This window comes from Paramacrobiotus metropolitanus, unplaced genomic scaffold, assembly GCF_019649055.1.
Source record: "Paramacrobiotus metropolitanus isolate TYO unplaced genomic scaffold, Prichtersi_v1.0 Parri_scaffold0000041, whole genome shotgun sequence".
Taxonomy (NCBI): Eukaryota; Metazoa; Tardigrada; class Eutardigrada; order Parachela; family Macrobiotidae; genus Paramacrobiotus; species Paramacrobiotus metropolitanus.
This window is the reverse complement of record NW_026570261.1, coordinates 328,630-346,564: the sequence shown is the minus strand read 5'-3', so window position 1 is coordinate 346,564 and position 17,935 is coordinate 328,630. Positions and strand designations below refer to the sequence as shown.

Sequence of the window (17,935 nt, the reverse complement as noted above, 5' to 3'; positions counted from 1 at the left end):
GCACGAAACGCCCAATTTCAAAATAAGAGCTAATGGTACACTTGAAATTGCTATTTATTGAAATTGAGATTGCTATTTATTGGCCGTTGATGATCATGCTGAAATAGTTCTATTGACATGAATGTACGTTCTTTGTTGTGTATACTGTAGTTTATAAAGTTGTAGTGAGTAATGCGTATCGGATGAGTTTATTTTTGAGCGTGTGCCGGCAGTATTGCACAGAAAAAGCTTTAACGACGATCCCCAGTTACTGGAAATGGTATCGAATATCAATAATGAAAATTCTGCAGAAACGATAATTCTGGTCTATGTGCACATTTGTACAGGACTACAGGTATCTGGGGCAACAAAATTACAACAATTAAGTACTCGTATTGTAACAAACGATTCTATAGCTGCAGGTTCCAGACACATGTAAATACACTGCAGTGTGCCTGTTGCATAACCATAGTTATATACAGCTGGTAAGCGTCCAGTTTCCACTACTCAGGCTGATTTTGTTCCGGGCAGATTGTGCGTTTACTAATAACAATTTGGTAAGGTTTAGCATCGTACGTCGATCCCGTACTGGGAGATAAATCGGGAACCACGCCGGCCGGGAGACTAACGTCAAAGTTCTGCAACAACGTCCCGACGAAGAGTAGCAGCTCCATCTTGGCCAGATTCTCACCGGGACACACCCTTATTCCTGTCAAGCATACAATAACTGTTTACCACTTGGACAGTAAAGGGAAGTGGCCCGGTACATGATACCAAACTCGTGTACATGCGCGAAAACTTTCACATTCGCGTACCCCCGGTTCGGGAGTTAATGTTGTAAGAAAATTCCAAAACGTTTAAGTGCATTCACGTGTACGGAAACTTTCTTTACGCACCGATCTCTTAAGATTTTGCACGTAAATGGGCGTAACTATGAAGATCATTTTTAGTACACCGGATCTGCATAATTTCTTTCAAATTTTCTGTAAGAATTCATTTTAAATTTTGAAAAAAATTCCAAAAGCGCGGTACGGTGTAGAAACAATCTTCAAAAATATCATCAGCATATGTGCGGTTACATGCAAAATTTAAAAACGATCGGTTAATAAGTAATGAGACTTTTTTATAAGTGAGTGCATTTAAAATTTTTGAAATTTTCTTGCAGCAAAAATTCCCTGACCAGATGTTGCGCGCACAATCGGTTTTCACCTCTACGTATGCAAATCATCTGGCTGCAGAATGTCATAAAAGGAAGCAGTAAAGTGTTTGGGAGTGCACGAATGTGAAAGCTTTCGCGCATGTACACGAATTTGGTACCCTGTTACCACGCCACTCCCCTTAAATCGCTGTATATTTTAAAATAAAATCCGTAATTAATTCTACCTGTCCCAAATGGTAAGAACCCCTCGGGGATTTTCACATGTCCATCCGGACCGATAAACCGGCTGGGGCAGAACTTGTCGGGTTCCGGGAATAATTGCGGATCATGGTGGATGTACCAGGCATTCGGCAGCAGCACCGTATCCGCGGGAATGTAATACTCGCCGATCGTGGTGTTCTGGAGAGTCCGGCGTGGTATAAGGAACGGCACGACCGTGGCCAGACGCTGCGACTCCAGGATGGTGGCTTCCAGGAAGGTCAAGCTGGACCTGTCGGACCTGCGTAAACATTGCAAATGGTTACGTAATTCTTCTCGCAATAAGCTACTTATTGTGGACCACACAGTGTATCGGCTTCGGGCAAGTTAAAACAGTTTTTGCGTACCATTGTAGCTGCCGGGTTAAGCCGACATGTTTATCCAGTTCAGCGTGTATGGCGTCCTGGATATCACGGTGTATGGCAATGTACAGCAGTATCTGCATGGTGAAAACATTTCTCAGAAAGGTACAAGTGAGTGCCATAAGGTTTAAACGCTGTTGTAATACTTTATCCAGGTTGGTTTACGCACGGTGTGCGAATACGCTTTTGACATATATGCTGAATTTTTTCGTGTAAAGTGATATTCGATTTCTGCTGATTTTGCGATGTAGAAAAAGATTCTCATAATTGCAGACGTTTATTTATGAGCAAATGCTGTAATCGTACCCAGCGTATGGTTGACGCGGTGGTGGCGAATCCCGCCGCAAAGATCTCACCGACGCACTGCCGCATTTGGAAATCTGCAAATCACTTTCGCGTTACTACAATTTTTCGGACAGAAACATTTAAGACATCGGCAATAAAGAATAATTAACAAGGTTTTAGCGCGCGGCGTATGGAACAAGGCCGTTAATGAAAAGATTTGCATAATTACTATAAACGTAATATCAGCGTCATTCGAGGATTTAATTGGCAGACGTATTTGCAGATCAATAAATCATTAAAAAAAAACAAACGTTTATGTATATCTGCCGGCATAATTCTATAACATTTTAACATGCTGTACTAGCAATGTTACTAATCTGTCTTTCGTCCATAAGAAACTGTTGCTTGTCACTACACTACAATTCGCATATGCCATAGCACTTCTGTGAACGATACGTCGTATTAAAAGCAGAGAGCGAAAATTCGCTTGCTTATCAAAACAAAAAAACTGAAATTTTCAAGAAGTATTATTCTACATGAAACATACCATAAATACTAGAGTAAGTAATTCAGAATATTATTCTATGATCGTAAACAACTTTGACGTGTGACTTACAAATCACTAATGATGCTACCGATTTGTATACTTTCCAAATCTCCCACAGTCCCATACATACCAGTAAAATACGGATCTTTCGTTGTTTCCATATGACTCAGGAACGCATCGACATAATTCTGTACCGACGCATCATGGACCGGCAGTTCCCCGCGGCCTTTGATCAGCATGGCCTTCCGCTGCCGGAAGTGCTCCAGCTCCTTGCGCAGCGACTGATACTGCCGGGAGAACGGCGGGATATACCGCAGCCAGGGAAAGAAATTCAGCAGCGCCGAACTGGCCATGTTCTCTTCGATGGTCTGATCGATGAACTTCACCGTGTGCCGGAAGTTCTCGTCTTCATGGGAGAAGCGCGTGCCAAAGAGAATGTAGGCGATGACGTTGCCCACCGCTTTCTTAATCAACCACGTATTATCAAAGGGTTTTCCGCATTCCTGCTCGAAATCATTGCACAGTGCCACGGCTTCCTCGTTGATGACTTGCTCGAAGACGTTGGTGCCCACGCCGAAATCACGGAAGACTTTCTGCGCGAAACGCCGGTGCACTTTCCATGCTTCGCCTTCGTTCAGGACAATGCCTAAAGGTTAAATAGAGAACGGTGGTTTAAAAATTAACGGAAAATTACGCTTTAATTTACCGCTTTACGTACATAACGTCACTAACGTGTATTATCTTAAATAATTTGTAAATTTTCTTAGCGCAATACAAACTACAGATACTGGTGCAGTTCAATGATAATTAAATTTTAATTATGCTCCTAAATCGTAATACCAATTTAATGTACTGTAACTGCAACCTAGCGCTCTTATCCCGGTATAAAATTATGCGTACAAGTTTAAATAGAACCTGTATTTTGAAAACAGTAAAGGATTATTCAACGGGCAGGTTGAAATTTGTGTATCGTATTACAGTAAGCTCATATATTTTATCATATACAACTACTAAACTCGGTTTAATTTTTCTCAGGTAAACAAACCAAAACACATGTACAGAGTATACGAGCATGCATTAAAAGTTCCATTTTTAAATGAGGAACGTATTAATTTGTATGTAGCGTATTAATATTTACGATCTGCTTAAAAATTCTTTCAGGAGCTTATAATCAACGTAATCAAAAAGAACATATATACGTAAATAAACATACATACGTACGCTCGTATAATTTTTACAAGGTTTTTTTTTTTTTTTTTACATAATATCTACATAGCACATACCACAGTACACACATATGAAATCAAACAGAATTCATGCCATAAAAACAGTGTGCCTTTAAGTGAACTGCATATACACCCTGTATGTAACCAACCTTTGGAAAACGGCTCATCTTTCTTCAGCGACATCTGCGTGAGGAAGAAATTGGGCCGTCCCCCAAACACCTCGCAGGAGGCATGCAGAATCTGCTTGACCAGCCGGAAGTCGTTGAGGACAATGTAGACTTTGGGTCCCAAGTAGCAGGAGAAAATATTCCCATATTTCAACGCCCATTTACGCAGGGTTAAATGCAATCCAGCTGGATCCACAAACGGTAGCGATCCCAGGAAAGGAAGGGAAAACGGCGAAGGCGGCAGTGTTTTCTTGCTTTTTAAGCTGGATCTCCGGACAACGCGGGCGGCCGCCATAATCATCAACGCACAAACGGCCAAAACAGACGCTGCGATAACAACATCCATGACTGATACAAATAATTTAAATAAATGAAATTAAATCCAATAAAATTTATACCATCAGAAAACGGTAAAACATTCTTCTGCGTGCAGCACTGTGATGATTTTATTAATCCAGTATAATACGACTGTTATCACTGCGGGAAGAATTAGGCTTGCACACCATCTGATATTTTTAAAGCAAGAAATACACGTTCATTGAAAAAGACGTTGGAAATAATTCTGCACCACCAACAAACCGATTATTACCAGCATTTTATACTACACAAGGCGTTTCGTACATGCACACGATAGACAACCGTAGTCAGTGAGGTTATTGATCCGGTTTTAACCTTGAACTTAATACATTACGCCAGCAAATGTCACAGCCTTATCGGCGACACACTCGACACGAAAGGTGAACGGACAAACCGGTTTTATCAGCACACTTCCGCATGGCCTGCACGTATATCTGCACCGTTATAATAATTATTGTTAACGTGATTTTGCGGTGTTACCACATAATCTGCCCGTTAATGATTTCTTACGATGCGGTACATGTTTATCTTGGCTACAGTGGCCCGCCGGCTATCATGATACGCGGCCAGGCATGCATGTTTGTTTGATAATTGTAACGATTTCCTATCAGTCGTGATGCACAATACGATTATATGATTTTTATAGTATAGTACTGACTTTGCCCTGGCGATGTATACGTCCTTTATTCTGAAAACCTTTATCGTAAACTATATTCAACGCATGCGGAGACCAGTTGGTTCGTTCACACCGAACGGAAGAATGGGCTTGGGAAAATTGTGCCGGTTCCATTTTCCACATCGAAATTTGGTAGAAGGTGTTTCGTTGCCGTTACAGCACTTATTTGGTCCTAATACCATCTTACCATCTATCACTTTTATCGCGGCATTATATGAATATTTTATATTTTACTTTGGAGTCGAACGTAAAAAAATGGACGAACAATATAAAAATCCTGCGAATATTTCTCTGGCATACAATGCTCTTAGCTTATACAGATTTTGTACTTTTCATTTTGAAATTACGTAATATGAGTCATATGACTCTGCATATCTATAATATGTGCACCTACAGATACGGCCACGGTTGTAGTATGTACTCTGTACAGGACATTGCATTCGCTAAATTATTTCTTCAAGCGTCTTTCTCATTCTTAATTTCTTAGCGGATACAAACTATAAACTAAGAATACTCTGTGCAGAATAAGTAATAATATTAAGTAGATTCATTTTACAAGATCGGCATAGTTATAGTAATTAATATGCAATTATTTGTAAAGCTGAACGAATACTAACGTACTGTATAATAATCTGAATTAGAAATCAGCCGCAGAATTCTTGACACAAATCCACGTAGTCAGTTAATGAAATACCGTATTTTTCGGATTAGAATTTTCATTGATACCCAGGGGGAGGGCCGGGCCCGGGAGGCTTATACGGTAGAGTATTTTGAAAAAAACAAAGGGGGGAGTATGGTAAATTCAGAGGGAGATGGGGCTTATACAGATATGGTAGAGGACGCTACAATTCTGGAGAAGGCTTTCATTTCGAGAAATACAGTATCTTAATTATTTAACAGGCGAACACATGGTAGCATGTCGATGACGGTACGCAATAGCCAGATTTGAAAGCTCCAGCATCCGACCGCACATGTTGATGCACAACACATACTTCCGGTCACGGGTGATTTAAACCGACCCGGCCAGTAACACAATCCAGTGGCAAGTTCACCTGCAACTGCCTGCGCCACTGCCTGGCAAATTGCTCCAAATCCTCGAAAATAAATCTACTCGGGAAAAGAAGCCGTATTTGTTTGACTGGATTACATGTACAGGCACAAAGAACAGTAATTTAGGAACGCTACCAGCTAGAGTAGGTACAAATATCTATATACAACGACCGCGTGGGAATTCCACGTATAAGCACATAAATCTTCGCTTCCCCTTGTGGAATAGGACTGAGCGCGTGCCCCCACCATCATTAATTATGGTAAATTAAAATCATTACTTAATTTATTTACCACAACCTGGTTTTATGAATAATCTGTGCTAGCGATTCCCATGCAGTTAATGTCTTCTTCGTTTTTTGCAAAGCATATTGTACGTCGTAACTGTAAGTTTGTAACTTGTGAGATACAGACTTGAATGAAAATACTTTTATTCACCCCCCCCCTCAGTAAAGCTAAGCGCGTGGCCCCGCCACAGCATTCTATACGCCAGTGACCCAGTCTGCAGAAACATGCTGCAGCAGAGTAGCAAACCTAACAAAAATTTCTCCAGTTATCCATATCTTGTCTCCATCGGAAATTCACCATTCCCAAAATCACATTCGACGTTATTTTTGTCCAATAATTTTCGGGTGACACGATGCCGCCTCCGGCTCATCCCGCCGCGTACCCGTTCACCCCCAGCCCTCCACTCGAGACCCCCACCTTCCTCACTGCATCCCCTACCTGGCAGCTGTCCTCCCCCGCCACCTGGCCCAAATGGGCCATTGCCCTCCTCATCGGCGTACCCGTCACAGCGGCCGCGGCCTACCTCTACCTCCACCGTCAGCCCCCTCGCTCGCGCCCCAACGGCCGCACCCCTAGCGATCGGGTGGACCGGGGGAAGACCCGCGCGTACCATCCGCGGTCCGCCGGGGATGCGCCGTCCCAGACGGGTCTGGACGCCGAGAAGGGCGGTCGTCCGCTCAGTGAACCCGTAAGAACACTCAGACAACTTCCGCGGGCGGTTGGTGATAGTGTCAGGGTGTGTTGTAGAAGACCGTGGCGGAACGGCTGAACGCGCTGAAGAACCAGGGGAACGCGCTGTTCCGGGATAAGCGCTTCCTGGAGGCCAAGAAGAAGTACTCGGAGGCGGTGGAGTTGGCGTGGGCGTTCCGCGAGAATAAGGAGGTGAAGGAGGATCTGGCGCAGTCCTTCCAGAATCGCGCGGCCTGCAATGAGAGCCTGGTAAGACGGAAATTATGGTGCATAGTCATACGTGAGTTGGTCGTTTGGATCAGCGTTGTCAGTTCTCCTAAGCACATAATTTGGTTTTTTATTCATTTTTGTTTTCTCTTACATTTTACTCTAATTTTACGTTTTTTATTTTTAATCTTTAACACCAGAATAACTAAATTGTTTAAAATAGGATAGGATTGTTTGTTTAAAATACGGCTCCTCTCATTGCTGTTTTAATTCTCGAAAAATTGATTATCAGCGTAGTTTGATGGCTTCCGAGTTGAAAATGACTGTTTCTACCTATTTCTGTGGATCGTTCCATGTAAATTGCAAATAATTGCTGCTAATGGAGTTAACGAACAATTTATGCCGAATTATGTTTTATTTTAGAATAAAATAAATACGTGGTTTTTTTTTGTAGAAATTATTCGAGGATGTGGTGAGTGACTGTACGGAAGCGCTGCAGCTGGATAATCACTACGCGAAAGCCTACGCACGGCGCAGTCGCGGACACGAACGCTGCGGCAATTTATTACAAGCCGTTTACGGTAAATTAAAATATTAGACTTTTTTCCACGCACGCCTACAGCTAAATTGGCTGCTTCTAAAGTTTCTGAAATATACGGAAAAATTCAGAGATACGGATACAAAAATGTCAAATTTCCGAAAAAATAAAAACAGAAATTCAGTGGTGATATTATGGCATTTGCTGTGGTACATTTGTAACCGTAATTTCATTCTGTTTTTCTCTGTTCAGATTTAGTGGCCGCGGCCATTCTGACCAATTTTAAAATCGAAGAATACCGCGAGCGCTCGGAGAAGCTCATGGTGCAGCTGGCCGTTAAAATGGCCAAAGACGAGATGCGGGTGAGTTCACTGGCAAACCGAAAAACAAATGTTTATAAAATTTTCTAATTCACCCAGAAGCATTTGTCCAGCATCCTGATAAAATACTACACTTGCTGGATTTTGGATTCTTTTTTTGTGGAATAATAATTAAACATCGTTGTGTCGTTAATTTCATTCGACATTTTCTGCCAGGCAACTATCTGTAGGTCTGATTTTTATTCCGGTTTATATGAAATATTTTCTGATAAGTGGAATATTTTGTGATATATATGGAATATTTTCTGATATATTATGTATGGAATATTTTCTGATTATTTGCACCGTTATATGGGATTTGTTTTGCTTGTCGCTTTGACGGTTTTTGTGGATTTTATTATTCCAGAGACGTTCGTCGGAGGGTCACACGCCGAAGCTGAGCAAGGTCTTTGTCCGCCAGTTCAATCAGGGTTTCAGCCAGGATCCCATCCAGATTGCCGTCAAGAATATGGACTCTAAGTATGGGTAAGCGGGAATTAGTGAACAAATGATAAATAAAAGAAAATTGGCGCTGTCTGTGAAATAAATCGATATTTTTATTTGACCAACTATTTGTGATGTGTCAGTGTATCCAACTGTCCCGTAAGCGCCGGGGAAGATGATTATCCGCTGACAGGTTTCATTTTCGATTTATTCCTTTTTTATCTATTTTAAATTTTTTCATTAATATTTGTAAGTTTTTTTGCGTTTGTTGTTGTGCTTATTTGTTTCTTACTTTGATAATTTGATGTACTCATTTTCCTGTCAATTTTGTAATGTATCTGTATTTGATTGTGCTATCGTTCGTTCTGGTGGTTACGTATTTATTCAAACAATTTCGTTTACGGTTATGTTTCTATTATAAGTTTTTGTACTTTTGTACCTGCTGTTGTTGTGATAATTTATTTCTTATTTTATCAGAGTAATTTTTTTTTATTTTTGTTGATTTTTATGGAAATTGTGCTGGGTGAGTACGGGATTGTGTGTTGCTGATGTTCTGTGTCTGTGTATTTCCGGCAGATCGACGAAGAAGGCGCTGGAAGCCTGGTCGCGGCACCGCTACGACGCCGTACTGGAGGAGTGCGAGAAGGTGGTGGCCGAGGCTTCGGCGCTGGGCACCCGCGACGATCTCAATCTGGCGCTGCTGCTGCGCGCCACATTACAGTTCCTCATGGGCCACATCCACGACGCCAAGGTCGACTTCAACCGCGTCATCAACGCCCACGACGCCTCCACGGCGGTACGTGGATTTAGCCAAATTTCAAACAAACATCAAAAGCTTATCGAATTAAATTCATTAAGTTGAATAATACAAATAAACTAATATCAGTTTTCGCAAAAAAAAATACTGTATAAATATATACTGAAACCATATGCTTTTTTATTCATAAATGTATAATATGTAGTTGTTATCGATTTCGGCTGTTCTTCTTCTCGTACAGTAGCTGTACAACGACTGATAGGAACGATGAGTACTGTAGTGCAGTGGCTTGTTGAATCGGGCTTGCTTTTGGCTGGATACCAATATCCCAAGCAATATTATCCGCAGTAATTGTTAGCACGTAATTTATCAGTTTTTTATTTTTTTTATTCAGTGTATTGACAATTTGATCAGTAACATGAATTCTCCGATTCACACTTGTTTCTTCGTAAAAGAAAAACGGGGGAAAATGTAATAAAAAGGTTACTTGACGGTTTTGGTGGTTTCCGGTGAATGTGACTGTGTGTCGTAATTTTTATTAATATGATTCGCTATTGTTTTGACAGGAGAAGACCAATGCCAAGATTAAGATGGCCTGCATCCATCTGCAGGAGAACAATCCGGAGCAGTGTCTGGCCGTGCTGAACGAAGCCCTGAGCAGTGATCCCACCTGTCCCGACACCTACTTCCACCGGGCCCAGGTATGCGTGGGGCTTGTGACAGCCACTAAGAATTTTTCTGATTGTGATTATTTCGTTTTCTTTTTACTCGGTTATTTAGTCGCTTTTAACCTGTGTAATAAATTTTTCTACTTTGTTTTTATTCCTGATTTATATTTCTATAATTTGTTCCTGTGTATCTGTTTTTTTATTGTTTCATTGATTTCATTTGCTTTATATTTTTATTTGGCTATTGTGGTTAACTTGTGTGATAAATTTTCCTGTTTAATTCTATTTATACTCCTAATTTATTTATTCTGTTTTGTTCCTGTAAATCTGTTTTTTTTAATTGTTTCATTTGATTTCATTTGCTTTATTTTTTTATTAGGCTATTTTGGTTAACTTATGTGATAAATTTTCCTGTTTAATTATATTTATACTCCTAATTTATTTATTTTGTTCCTGTAAATCTGTTTTTTTTTTGTTGGTTAATTGATTTCATCTGCTTTTTATTTTCATTAATTTTGGTTGTTCTGTTTGTATTGACTGAATATTTCGGTAAGATAAGGTGCCTTTGCTGGTGAGTAGGTGCACATGCTGGTGAACAACATGGAGGACTGCCTGACGGACTTCCGGCAGTGCAGCACCCTCAACGGCGGCTGCGACCCGGTGGCGGCCTTCCACGTGGCCCACATCGAGTACCGGCTGCATGTGCTGCAGGAGCCGGCCGATCAGCAGCGCGCCCTGCGCATCTTAGAAGAAACCGTGTGTAAGAATATCAAGAGCGTCGATGCCTACACCCTCGTGGCACAGGTCAGCATAATACGCTTTTTAAAAAAAATTTGTTGGATTATTTCAAATATTATTGTGGAATATTGGTGAACTGTTCATGGAACCGACGTAGTAAATTATAGTGCAGTGGCACAGTGTTATCCTCGGTGAGCTGACGGTGATGTTACAGTTGTTAGAAAAATATTACGTCGAAAGTTTAAACTTTTTTTGATTTCTAGCGAAACACTGTTTATCGCGTTGATAATACTTAATTTGTTTATCAGCTGTAATACGAGTATGAGCATAATATTCGATTATTTTCAGTTACTTGTATTTTGATTATTTCTTTAGTAGCAGCTGCTTGTACATTTGGTATTCGCTTCGCGTGCTGTTGCCTGTTCGCATTGTATGACTGTACATATTTCACACACTGAACGTTAAATCTTGTTTGACTTTCCGTAATTTCCACATTTTTGAAATTTATTTTCGCCTAAAAACTCTTGGTGTAAAATTGACCAAAAAAGATTTCAGAAAATAAGTGGTAATTAGAAGGAACTAAAATAAAAGACAGTTATTACTGATGTCAAATTGCAGTAATAACTTATTCATTGTTTACGATTTTCTCCGGGTTTCTGCCTAATAAAAACGGCTGGTCCTTGCAGTTGTACATGGAGCTGCAGGAATTCGATAAAGCGGAGCAGCTCCTAAAGCAGGCTCTGTCCAAGACCAGCGATCCCCACAACGCCGTTGTATACACACAACTCGGGTAATAATAATAATGCGTTTTTAATCCGGAATTTTCGCTCAAATATTAAAGGAAAAATGGCCGATATTCCGGTGTGTTGAAACGGTTGTTATTTGTGGGTAGTTTGGTGGAGTGTGTGGCGCGGGAGAACCGGGACGCCTGCATTGTCCTGCTGACCAAGGCCATGGAGGCCGACGAGCACTACACACCGGCCATCGAGATGCTGATGGATATGGAATTACAAGCGTACGTTAATCTGATATGAATAGTAAAATGGACGTTTCACATACCAAATAATGTTATTCTGCAATGCAAAGTGAAAAAATATTTTTTTTATTATATAATATGTAAATAAAAAAGGAGAATCGTTATAGTTTGAGGTTTTAATTTATCGTGTGCCGTGCTATGTTAAATGTATACGGTTAACTTTGGTGATCCGGAAGGCGTAAGCCACTCTACTACATTTTATCATGGATACTGTTGGAATTGTGGCTGTTGTAAATCTATTCTGTATACTGCGTTTAAATTTGCTGTAATTCTACAATTATTTCTAAATTTAATATAAGAAAGTCGTTGTTTACAAATGTGTATGTATGGAATTTTTTGCTACAGCTCAGATCGCTAGTAAATTGTATAAAATATGCGGGATTTATTTTGAAGACTGAAGCCGTTTTCAAGCCGATTTATTTTTATATATGATTGTGACAGTATGTCGATTTATTTGGTATAGTTTATTATGAATATCTGTACAATTTAACTTTTAAACAGCCAGTGTGATAAGTATGAAATTTGACCATCCAGAGTGGGCAGACAATTTCGAATGCATAAGCCGTCTATACAACGTTTATTTTTACCTGGAAAACGAGGGTGTTAAGCAATTTTTAGTCATATCAATTTAATTAATAATATGTAGAAATTTTATTAATATTAAAAATTTGTTTGCTACAGATTTTTCGAATTTTGATTTTTAGTTTCATCTCTGTGGTTTTGAACGTATTACACATTTAGACTTTTAATTAGAATGCTTTCGAAGCGTCCAGTGGCAGTGGGATAAATAGGAATACGGGAAATGTTCGAATTTTATTTTGTTTTTATTTTATTCCTGGCATCCAGGGTGGGCAGATAATATCAAACGCAGGCGGTCAACAAAGCGCTATTTTTACCGGAAAAACAGTTGAATAAAATAGTATTTAAATGGTTGAATTTATTCCCCATGGCCCCTAACGTGCGTCTGTTGGCTCGGCAGGGGGAATCTGCGGGAAGCGCGCGTGTTGTACGAGCGCTGCCTGGATCTGGCCAAGAGCGAGGCGGAGATGATGCCGCTGATCCAGGCCTACCAGGTGGGCGAAGCCGGCCAGATCGTCCACGAGCAGCTGGGGCTGGCCGTCAAGAGCCCCGCCGGCGGCGCCGTGGGGGCGGCACATCCCGGCTTCTGATCCTCTCTCAACGCCGAACGGACCGACCGGGATGATTTTATTGTGTTATTGTCGTCTTCTTTCTTTTTCTGTGCTGGTGTGGGTAGGTGGTTTTTTTTCTATTTTTCTTAAGGAATTGCTGGTGTCATTCCCCTGCGTGGTGTTTATGGGGGGTATTTATGGGAGACGGTGGAATGGGGTTTTTATTGAGTTTCTCTCTTGATTTTGTAAGCGTTATTAAATTGACAGCGTGGAGCAGAGCGTCGGCTTTCAGTTATTCAAATGGCGATTGACGTCCGCAGGTGAATAAATTATTAAAAGAAAATCCTTTGAAGCCGATTGCCGGAAACTGCTGACTTGAATTTACGATAAAATGCTAAAAAATAATTGAATAATAAATAAATACTGTGGATTAACGACAGCATATTTGGTTACAGTATAATAATTATATAAATAAATACAGTGGATTGCACTGACAGTGAAAATTGCTAAATTAAATTTGCCATCCAATATTTGCTAATAAATACATAAATAAACACAGCATCTTGCACTGAAAACTGCTAAATTAAATTTGACCAGCAAATGCCTGCTGATAAACAAAAGGCGCTAATAAGGAAAAATTTCGCTAATAAGTAATAAGCATAAAAAGAAAAAATTCAGCGGATTACACTGAAAACTGCTAAAAGAAATTAAGGATAAAAATTCTAATAAATAATCTGCACGGTTTAAAGTTTAAACCTTATGTACAGTACTGCACATCCTAACAGCGTACAGTATAAGGATTTAAATTCAGAGGGAAAATGCGGCCGCTGCTTTGGAAGTGTAGGTTGTTTTAAAGAGTTAGAAAGGTTGTTTTACTTGATCTAGTCTCTTTTATTTTGAACTTGATACGTATCTGTCGGTTCAAACATGTTGTTTTTGGGATTTTCCTAAGCTTTTCGCATCTGCCAACGTATACGGTTAATGTAGTTTTACCGTGGCTTATGATTTGCGATATATTACCGGCAACGCACGTAAATTCTCTCAGAAATAAAAACCACAGAAAACGCAATATGGATATTACAGAATAATATTAAACATAGTCTGAAAATAAATGGATAACATGACGCTTATAAAAGCGTCAAGTTAAAACGGCAGTAAATACGTATACATGAACAACTTCAAGCAAATTGTAGTAGTTTTTTTCTTCTCACGGCAAGTCAAAGGTCAGCTTGACACCGGCATTGTGCGGTGTTAATGGACCCGGTGTCAGGCCAATCTCCACGTCGCATGCAAAATTAATTATTGTTTACCGATGACCTTTGCACGGTGCGCGTGGCAATTTCCGCACATCTGCACCTGATGCGTATAAATCGCTGCAAATAATTCATGGCGGCTATTTCAGGCTGTTGTTTCATTTCGCTCCGGTGCACACCTTTCGTTGACATTTTTGCCTTCTTCACCTTCTGGTACAGGCTATTTCTTCACTTTTCCAATTAACACCGGCCCAATGTTGCGTGAAATCTTCGTCATTGGTAAGGGGAGAAGCGAGGTGTTTAATAGGCCAGCTTTAGGCGAATCAAACTCATTTATTATTCGCCTTTTAATAATTTCACTGGAACGAAATAGAAATAGAAATAGAAATTAATTATGGAGTAAAAATGTGCGATGCGTTTATTTTAAAACTTGTTATATTGCGAATTCATTGGTCAATGACACATTTATTGAAATTCTACTCGTAATTTACTGAACCAGTATAAATCTAATTAACTGAGTATATGTTATTTAACAGTATTCGTCTTCCAGGAATAATAATGTTCATTATTCAGCGTTGAAGATATTTTTAGACATCCAGCTTGTTCTTAAAATATTTTTGTTGTTGGAGCTGTTATTTTTATTAAATTCTTATTACTGTATTATCATTGATAATATGTTGCGTGTACTACCTCAATGTGAAGAAATCGATAATTAAGGCCGACTTATATATAATTTTGCATAACGAACCATGATACCGGTTATGAGGTGTTGTTTGTACTCACATAAATTTCTGCTTAAAAATTGGATAATTATAGCGCAATTATTAAAAGTAATACTACAAAGTAGTGATACGTATCCTGCATAAAAATAAATATTAAGTATTATTTTCAATATGTATGTCAGCGTTGAGGTAACAATCAATGGGTAGGTAAATGTTATGTAATAATTATATGTACAAAGTCAGTATTTACGCATTTATCTGTTTTCAGCGGCAGTGTGCTTTGTCGGCGCGCACGCTGCCGTCGGGCGGGCGCACATGAAGAATCAGGGCGGCTCCAGCGACGAAAACGTGGCGCATATGTGGCTGGGAAAATGGGAATCCGAGCAAGGAAGTGAAGAGAATTTCGACCAGTTACTGGATGCCATAAGTAAGATCACTCTTTCCACCCGGCACAGTTGCACGCATAAATTTTTGTGTAGAAATATTTAGAATTTCACAGTACATTAGTAATTCTTTGCTATTAAGTGTGATTATTATGATATTGTGCGTCGCTTATAATATGGTCAGTGAAAAACGTAAAACGTTTGATCGGGAAATCCTAGCTAATTATTTTAAAACAGTTTTATGTATGTGTCTAATTAAATTTATACCCGAGGTTTTTTTATGGATCTTAGTTTATGAAAAAGGCTTTTCGTGCATTTATAAATCCGTAATAGAAATCTTTGGCATTTCGGATTTTATTTACATAATTACTTTATTTATGATTACTTTAATTAGCATTTTTGATTACTTAGACAGTTAGACATGTGCATAAATAATAAAACCAACAGTTTGTTGTAATAAATTCTGGTGAGAATTTTTTTTTAAATTACTGCCTATTTAATTAATTTAATCTATTAAATTATTTTTTAGGTTTTAATTATTAATTTAATATTAATTTGTTTATTAATATGTTGATTACGAATTTGATAAACTTGTTTTGCAGAGGAGGCTTTCCCATACTATACCAATAAGAAAATTATCCACGACTTTGTCCGCAAGAGCGATGACGACTACGTGCATAAAGTGAAGATCGGCCAAGGTGAAGATCAATATCAGGTCAGCTTCAAGCTGAACGAAGAAGGGACCCTGCACAAAGCGGGTGCGCCGGAAGTGAAGGTCAGTACGTACACAGTGTCGTATTGCCGGTTCTTCTATTTCAGTACACTCCAGGAATTCTGACGATTGCCTTTAGCAGTATTTGGGTGTAGTTCAGTGTCATATCCGCTCATCTATCCGAATTACTTTAGCTAGTACGCAGCCGATGTTTTACTTTTGTCTTTCAACGCATAAAGCATTTCTTATTATGTCGATTAAGTGGAAAACTAACACTAGCAATAACTATGTAGCTGGCATACGTATCTTTACTCAGTGCACGATAAAATCTCAAGTGATAAAATTATCAATTCACGACAGGAGATAATGTGCATAACATTTGTGAAAAGGTCAAAAGTTTTGCTGGTTTACTTATCCAGTGCTTACAACTTTATGTACAGACTCTGTATGTGCATTATGCGCATGCGTCATCGTGTACACGCGCTGCATAAGAAATAACCGCTTATTAGTGTAATCTTCATAGGATTTTGATAAAATTTGGTTTTGTTTAAATAGTACGAGTAGGCGGTTTGAAAAAAATACCTGGTACGAGTGTTGAAAAGTCTGGTATATTCCCTGAATTAATTTATTTTGCTATTTTACTAATTAGTTGATTTGTGCATATAACAATTTCGCCCACTGGCGCTTTGGCGAACTGTACGGTAAGACGCTCTCATTCTTAATTTTTTTTTGCAGTTTGTCTACAAGGAAACGTCCGGCAACAAACTGGTGGTCCAGCAGCGTGTGGCCTCCAAGAACATTGTCCTGGAGGAGATCTACAACGTCCAAGGCGATAAGATCATGAAGGTAAGCGGGACAGAGCAAAACCGTGTCGAATCGATAGTACTGCATAGGGGTGCGGCGCAATGTGCCGGTAAATGTTTAAATTTAATCAGCGACGTCGAGCCGCTTTTGTGCCGGCGATTGGTTCCGCCCCGGCGAAACGTGGTGGATCGGCGTGCGCATTGACTAATTGTTGCACTTTGTCGTAGGAGTATGTCAGCGGAGATATCCGGGCTAAACGGATCTACCGCCGGATGAACCACTTGTAAATCCACGGCCGACCCGCGCACAATGCTTTGTTGGCTACCGTTTTTATATCTGCGTATTGTGGCATGAAAATGCTTCTGGTTAACGATTCACTCCTTTACGCGGTAATATCAGTAGGCCTAAGATTTCTTGACATTTGCTCCGCTGCTTGACATTAAAATGGACGGTTTTTCTGAAATTCGTCTGGGAATATTAAAAATAAAGGCGGCGTTTGAACAGCAGTGTTCTGCTCCTTCTTATTATGATGTAAGGTCACCACTGCCGGATCGTGTCCGTTTACACAATCTGAATGTCACCGCGTGCATCAGCGTGCAACAACACCGATGATACTGTATGTACTCTGTAAATACAGATAAAGGTTTATCTTAATGTTATTTTTTTTTTAAGTAGTGCTGTAGACGTAAACATAAGGTCATCGATAACCCATCTAAGAGCAAGTAATTCTACTCTGTAGATCCTAACAAGATTTATCGACAAAAGCGCAGTTAAGGTATTCAGCGAAATACAAAACCGATGCCAGTCGACTTTTACATCTGTGATGAAATTAAAATTGCATCATAAATTTCGGACGTGGAAGTACGTAATTGAACGATTGCATAATAAATACATGTAAATACGTGAGAACGAAGAGGGGAGGTGCTCCGTCTTGCCACTACAAACACGTATAGTTTTCCTTCCTGTCGTTACTGTACATACTCTGGTTGAAGGAAAATGATCTAGTAAATCCTTCAGGCTTTACAATCAGGATTTCTTGTTAAAACTGTAGCCGATCGCGCGCTCCTGATAGTTCTTTTAAAAATACCGTACTTGTTGCGTTTCGCCATTCTGCAGCGTGTACAGATGTGCACTGGTGTAATA

The 17,935-nt window shown here is 39.7% G+C and overlaps 3 protein-coding genes across 4 annotated transcripts; 2 read left to right on the top strand and 1 right to left on the bottom strand.

Annotated features, from left to right (window-relative positions):
- Nucleotides 1-186: 186 nt before the first annotated feature.
- On the bottom strand, nt 187-4,562 carry LOC129590632 (cytochrome P450 2U1-like). Its single transcript, XM_055485964.1, has 6 exons — nt 3,966-4,562; nt 2,721-3,236; nt 2,065-2,138; nt 1,744-1,835; nt 1,363-1,637; nt 187-688 (listed from the first exon to the last, which is right to left on the bottom strand). The coding sequence occupies exons 1-6, from the start codon at nt 4,327-4,329 to the stop codon at nt 483-485; spliced, it is 1,527 nt and encodes a 508-aa protein (XP_055341939.1). The 5' UTR covers nt 4,330-4,562; the 3' UTR covers nt 187-482.
- Nucleotides 4,563-6,552: 1,990 nt separating this feature from the next.
- LOC129590622 (mitochondrial import receptor subunit TOM70-like) lies at nt 6,553-13,191 on the top strand. 2 transcript variants are annotated; one of them, XM_055485943.1, is made up of 11 exons: nt 6,553-7,039; nt 7,099-7,290; nt 7,703-7,829; nt 8,039-8,148; nt 8,513-8,625; nt 9,166-9,385; nt 9,913-10,047; nt 10,594-10,818; nt 11,439-11,542; nt 11,645-11,767; nt 12,768-13,191. In XM_055485943.1, exons 1-11 carry the CDS (start codon nt 6,704-6,706, stop codon nt 12,955-12,957), a joined length of 1,875 nt encoding a protein of 624 aa, XP_055341918.1. In that variant the 5' UTR covers nt 6,553-6,703; the 3' UTR covers nt 12,958-13,191. The 2 variants fall into 2 exon arrangements, with proteins under 2 accessions (XP_055341918.1, XP_055341917.1); XM_055485942.1 differs by having other exon boundaries at nt 6,555-7,039; nt 8,513-8,631.
- Nucleotides 13,192-14,314: 1,123 nt separating this feature from the next.
- On the top strand, nt 14,315-17,287 carry LOC129590623 (secretory-abundant heat soluble protein 1-like). The gene is made up of 5 exons (XM_055485944.1): nt 14,315-14,450; nt 15,162-15,320; nt 15,879-16,051; nt 16,724-16,834; nt 17,020-17,287. The coding sequence occupies exons 1-5, from the start codon at nt 14,426-14,428 to the stop codon at nt 17,077-17,079; spliced, it is 528 nt and encodes a 175-aa protein (XP_055341919.1). The 5' UTR covers nt 14,315-14,425; the 3' UTR covers nt 17,080-17,287.
- The last annotated feature ends 648 nt before the right edge of the window (nt 17,288-17,935 follow it).

Bases quoted from the DNA above. Each gene is read 5' to 3' on its own strand.
- LOC129590623 (XM_055485944.1), top strand. From the start codon at position 14,426: ATGTTGCGTGAAATCTTCGTCATTG. The intron at 14,451-15,161 runs GTAAGGGGAGAA...ATCTGTTTTCAG, and splicing joins GCGTGAAATCTTCGTCATTG to CGGCAGTGTGCTTTGTCGGC. The intron at 16,835-17,019 runs GTAAGCGGGACA...ACTTTGTCGTAG, and splicing joins AAGGCGATAAGATCATGAAG to GAGTATGTCAGCGGAGATAT.
- LOC129590632 (XM_055485964.1), bottom strand. From the start codon at position 4,329: ATGGATGTTGTTATCGCAGCGTCTGTTTTGGCCGTTTGTGCGTTGATG. The intron at 1,836-2,064 runs GTACGATTACAG...TTCACCATGCAG, and splicing joins CCGCGTCAACCATACGCTGG to ATACTGCTGTACATTGCCAT. The intron at 689-1,362 runs GTAGAATTAATT...TATGCTTGACAG, and splicing joins GTTCTTACCATTTGGGACAG to GAATAAGGGTGTGTCCCGGT.
- LOC129590622 (XM_055485942.1), top strand. From the start codon at position 6,704: ATGCCGCCTCCGGCTCATCCCGCCGCGTACCCGTTCACCCCCAGCCCT. The intron at 7,040-7,098 runs GTAAGAACACTC...GGTGTGTTGTAG, and splicing joins GTCGTCCGCTCAGTGAACCC to AAGACCGTGGCGGAACGGCT. The intron at 7,830-8,038 runs GTAAATTAAAAT...TTCTCTGTTCAG, and splicing joins TTTATTACAAGCCGTTTACG to ATTTAGTGGCCGCGGCCATT.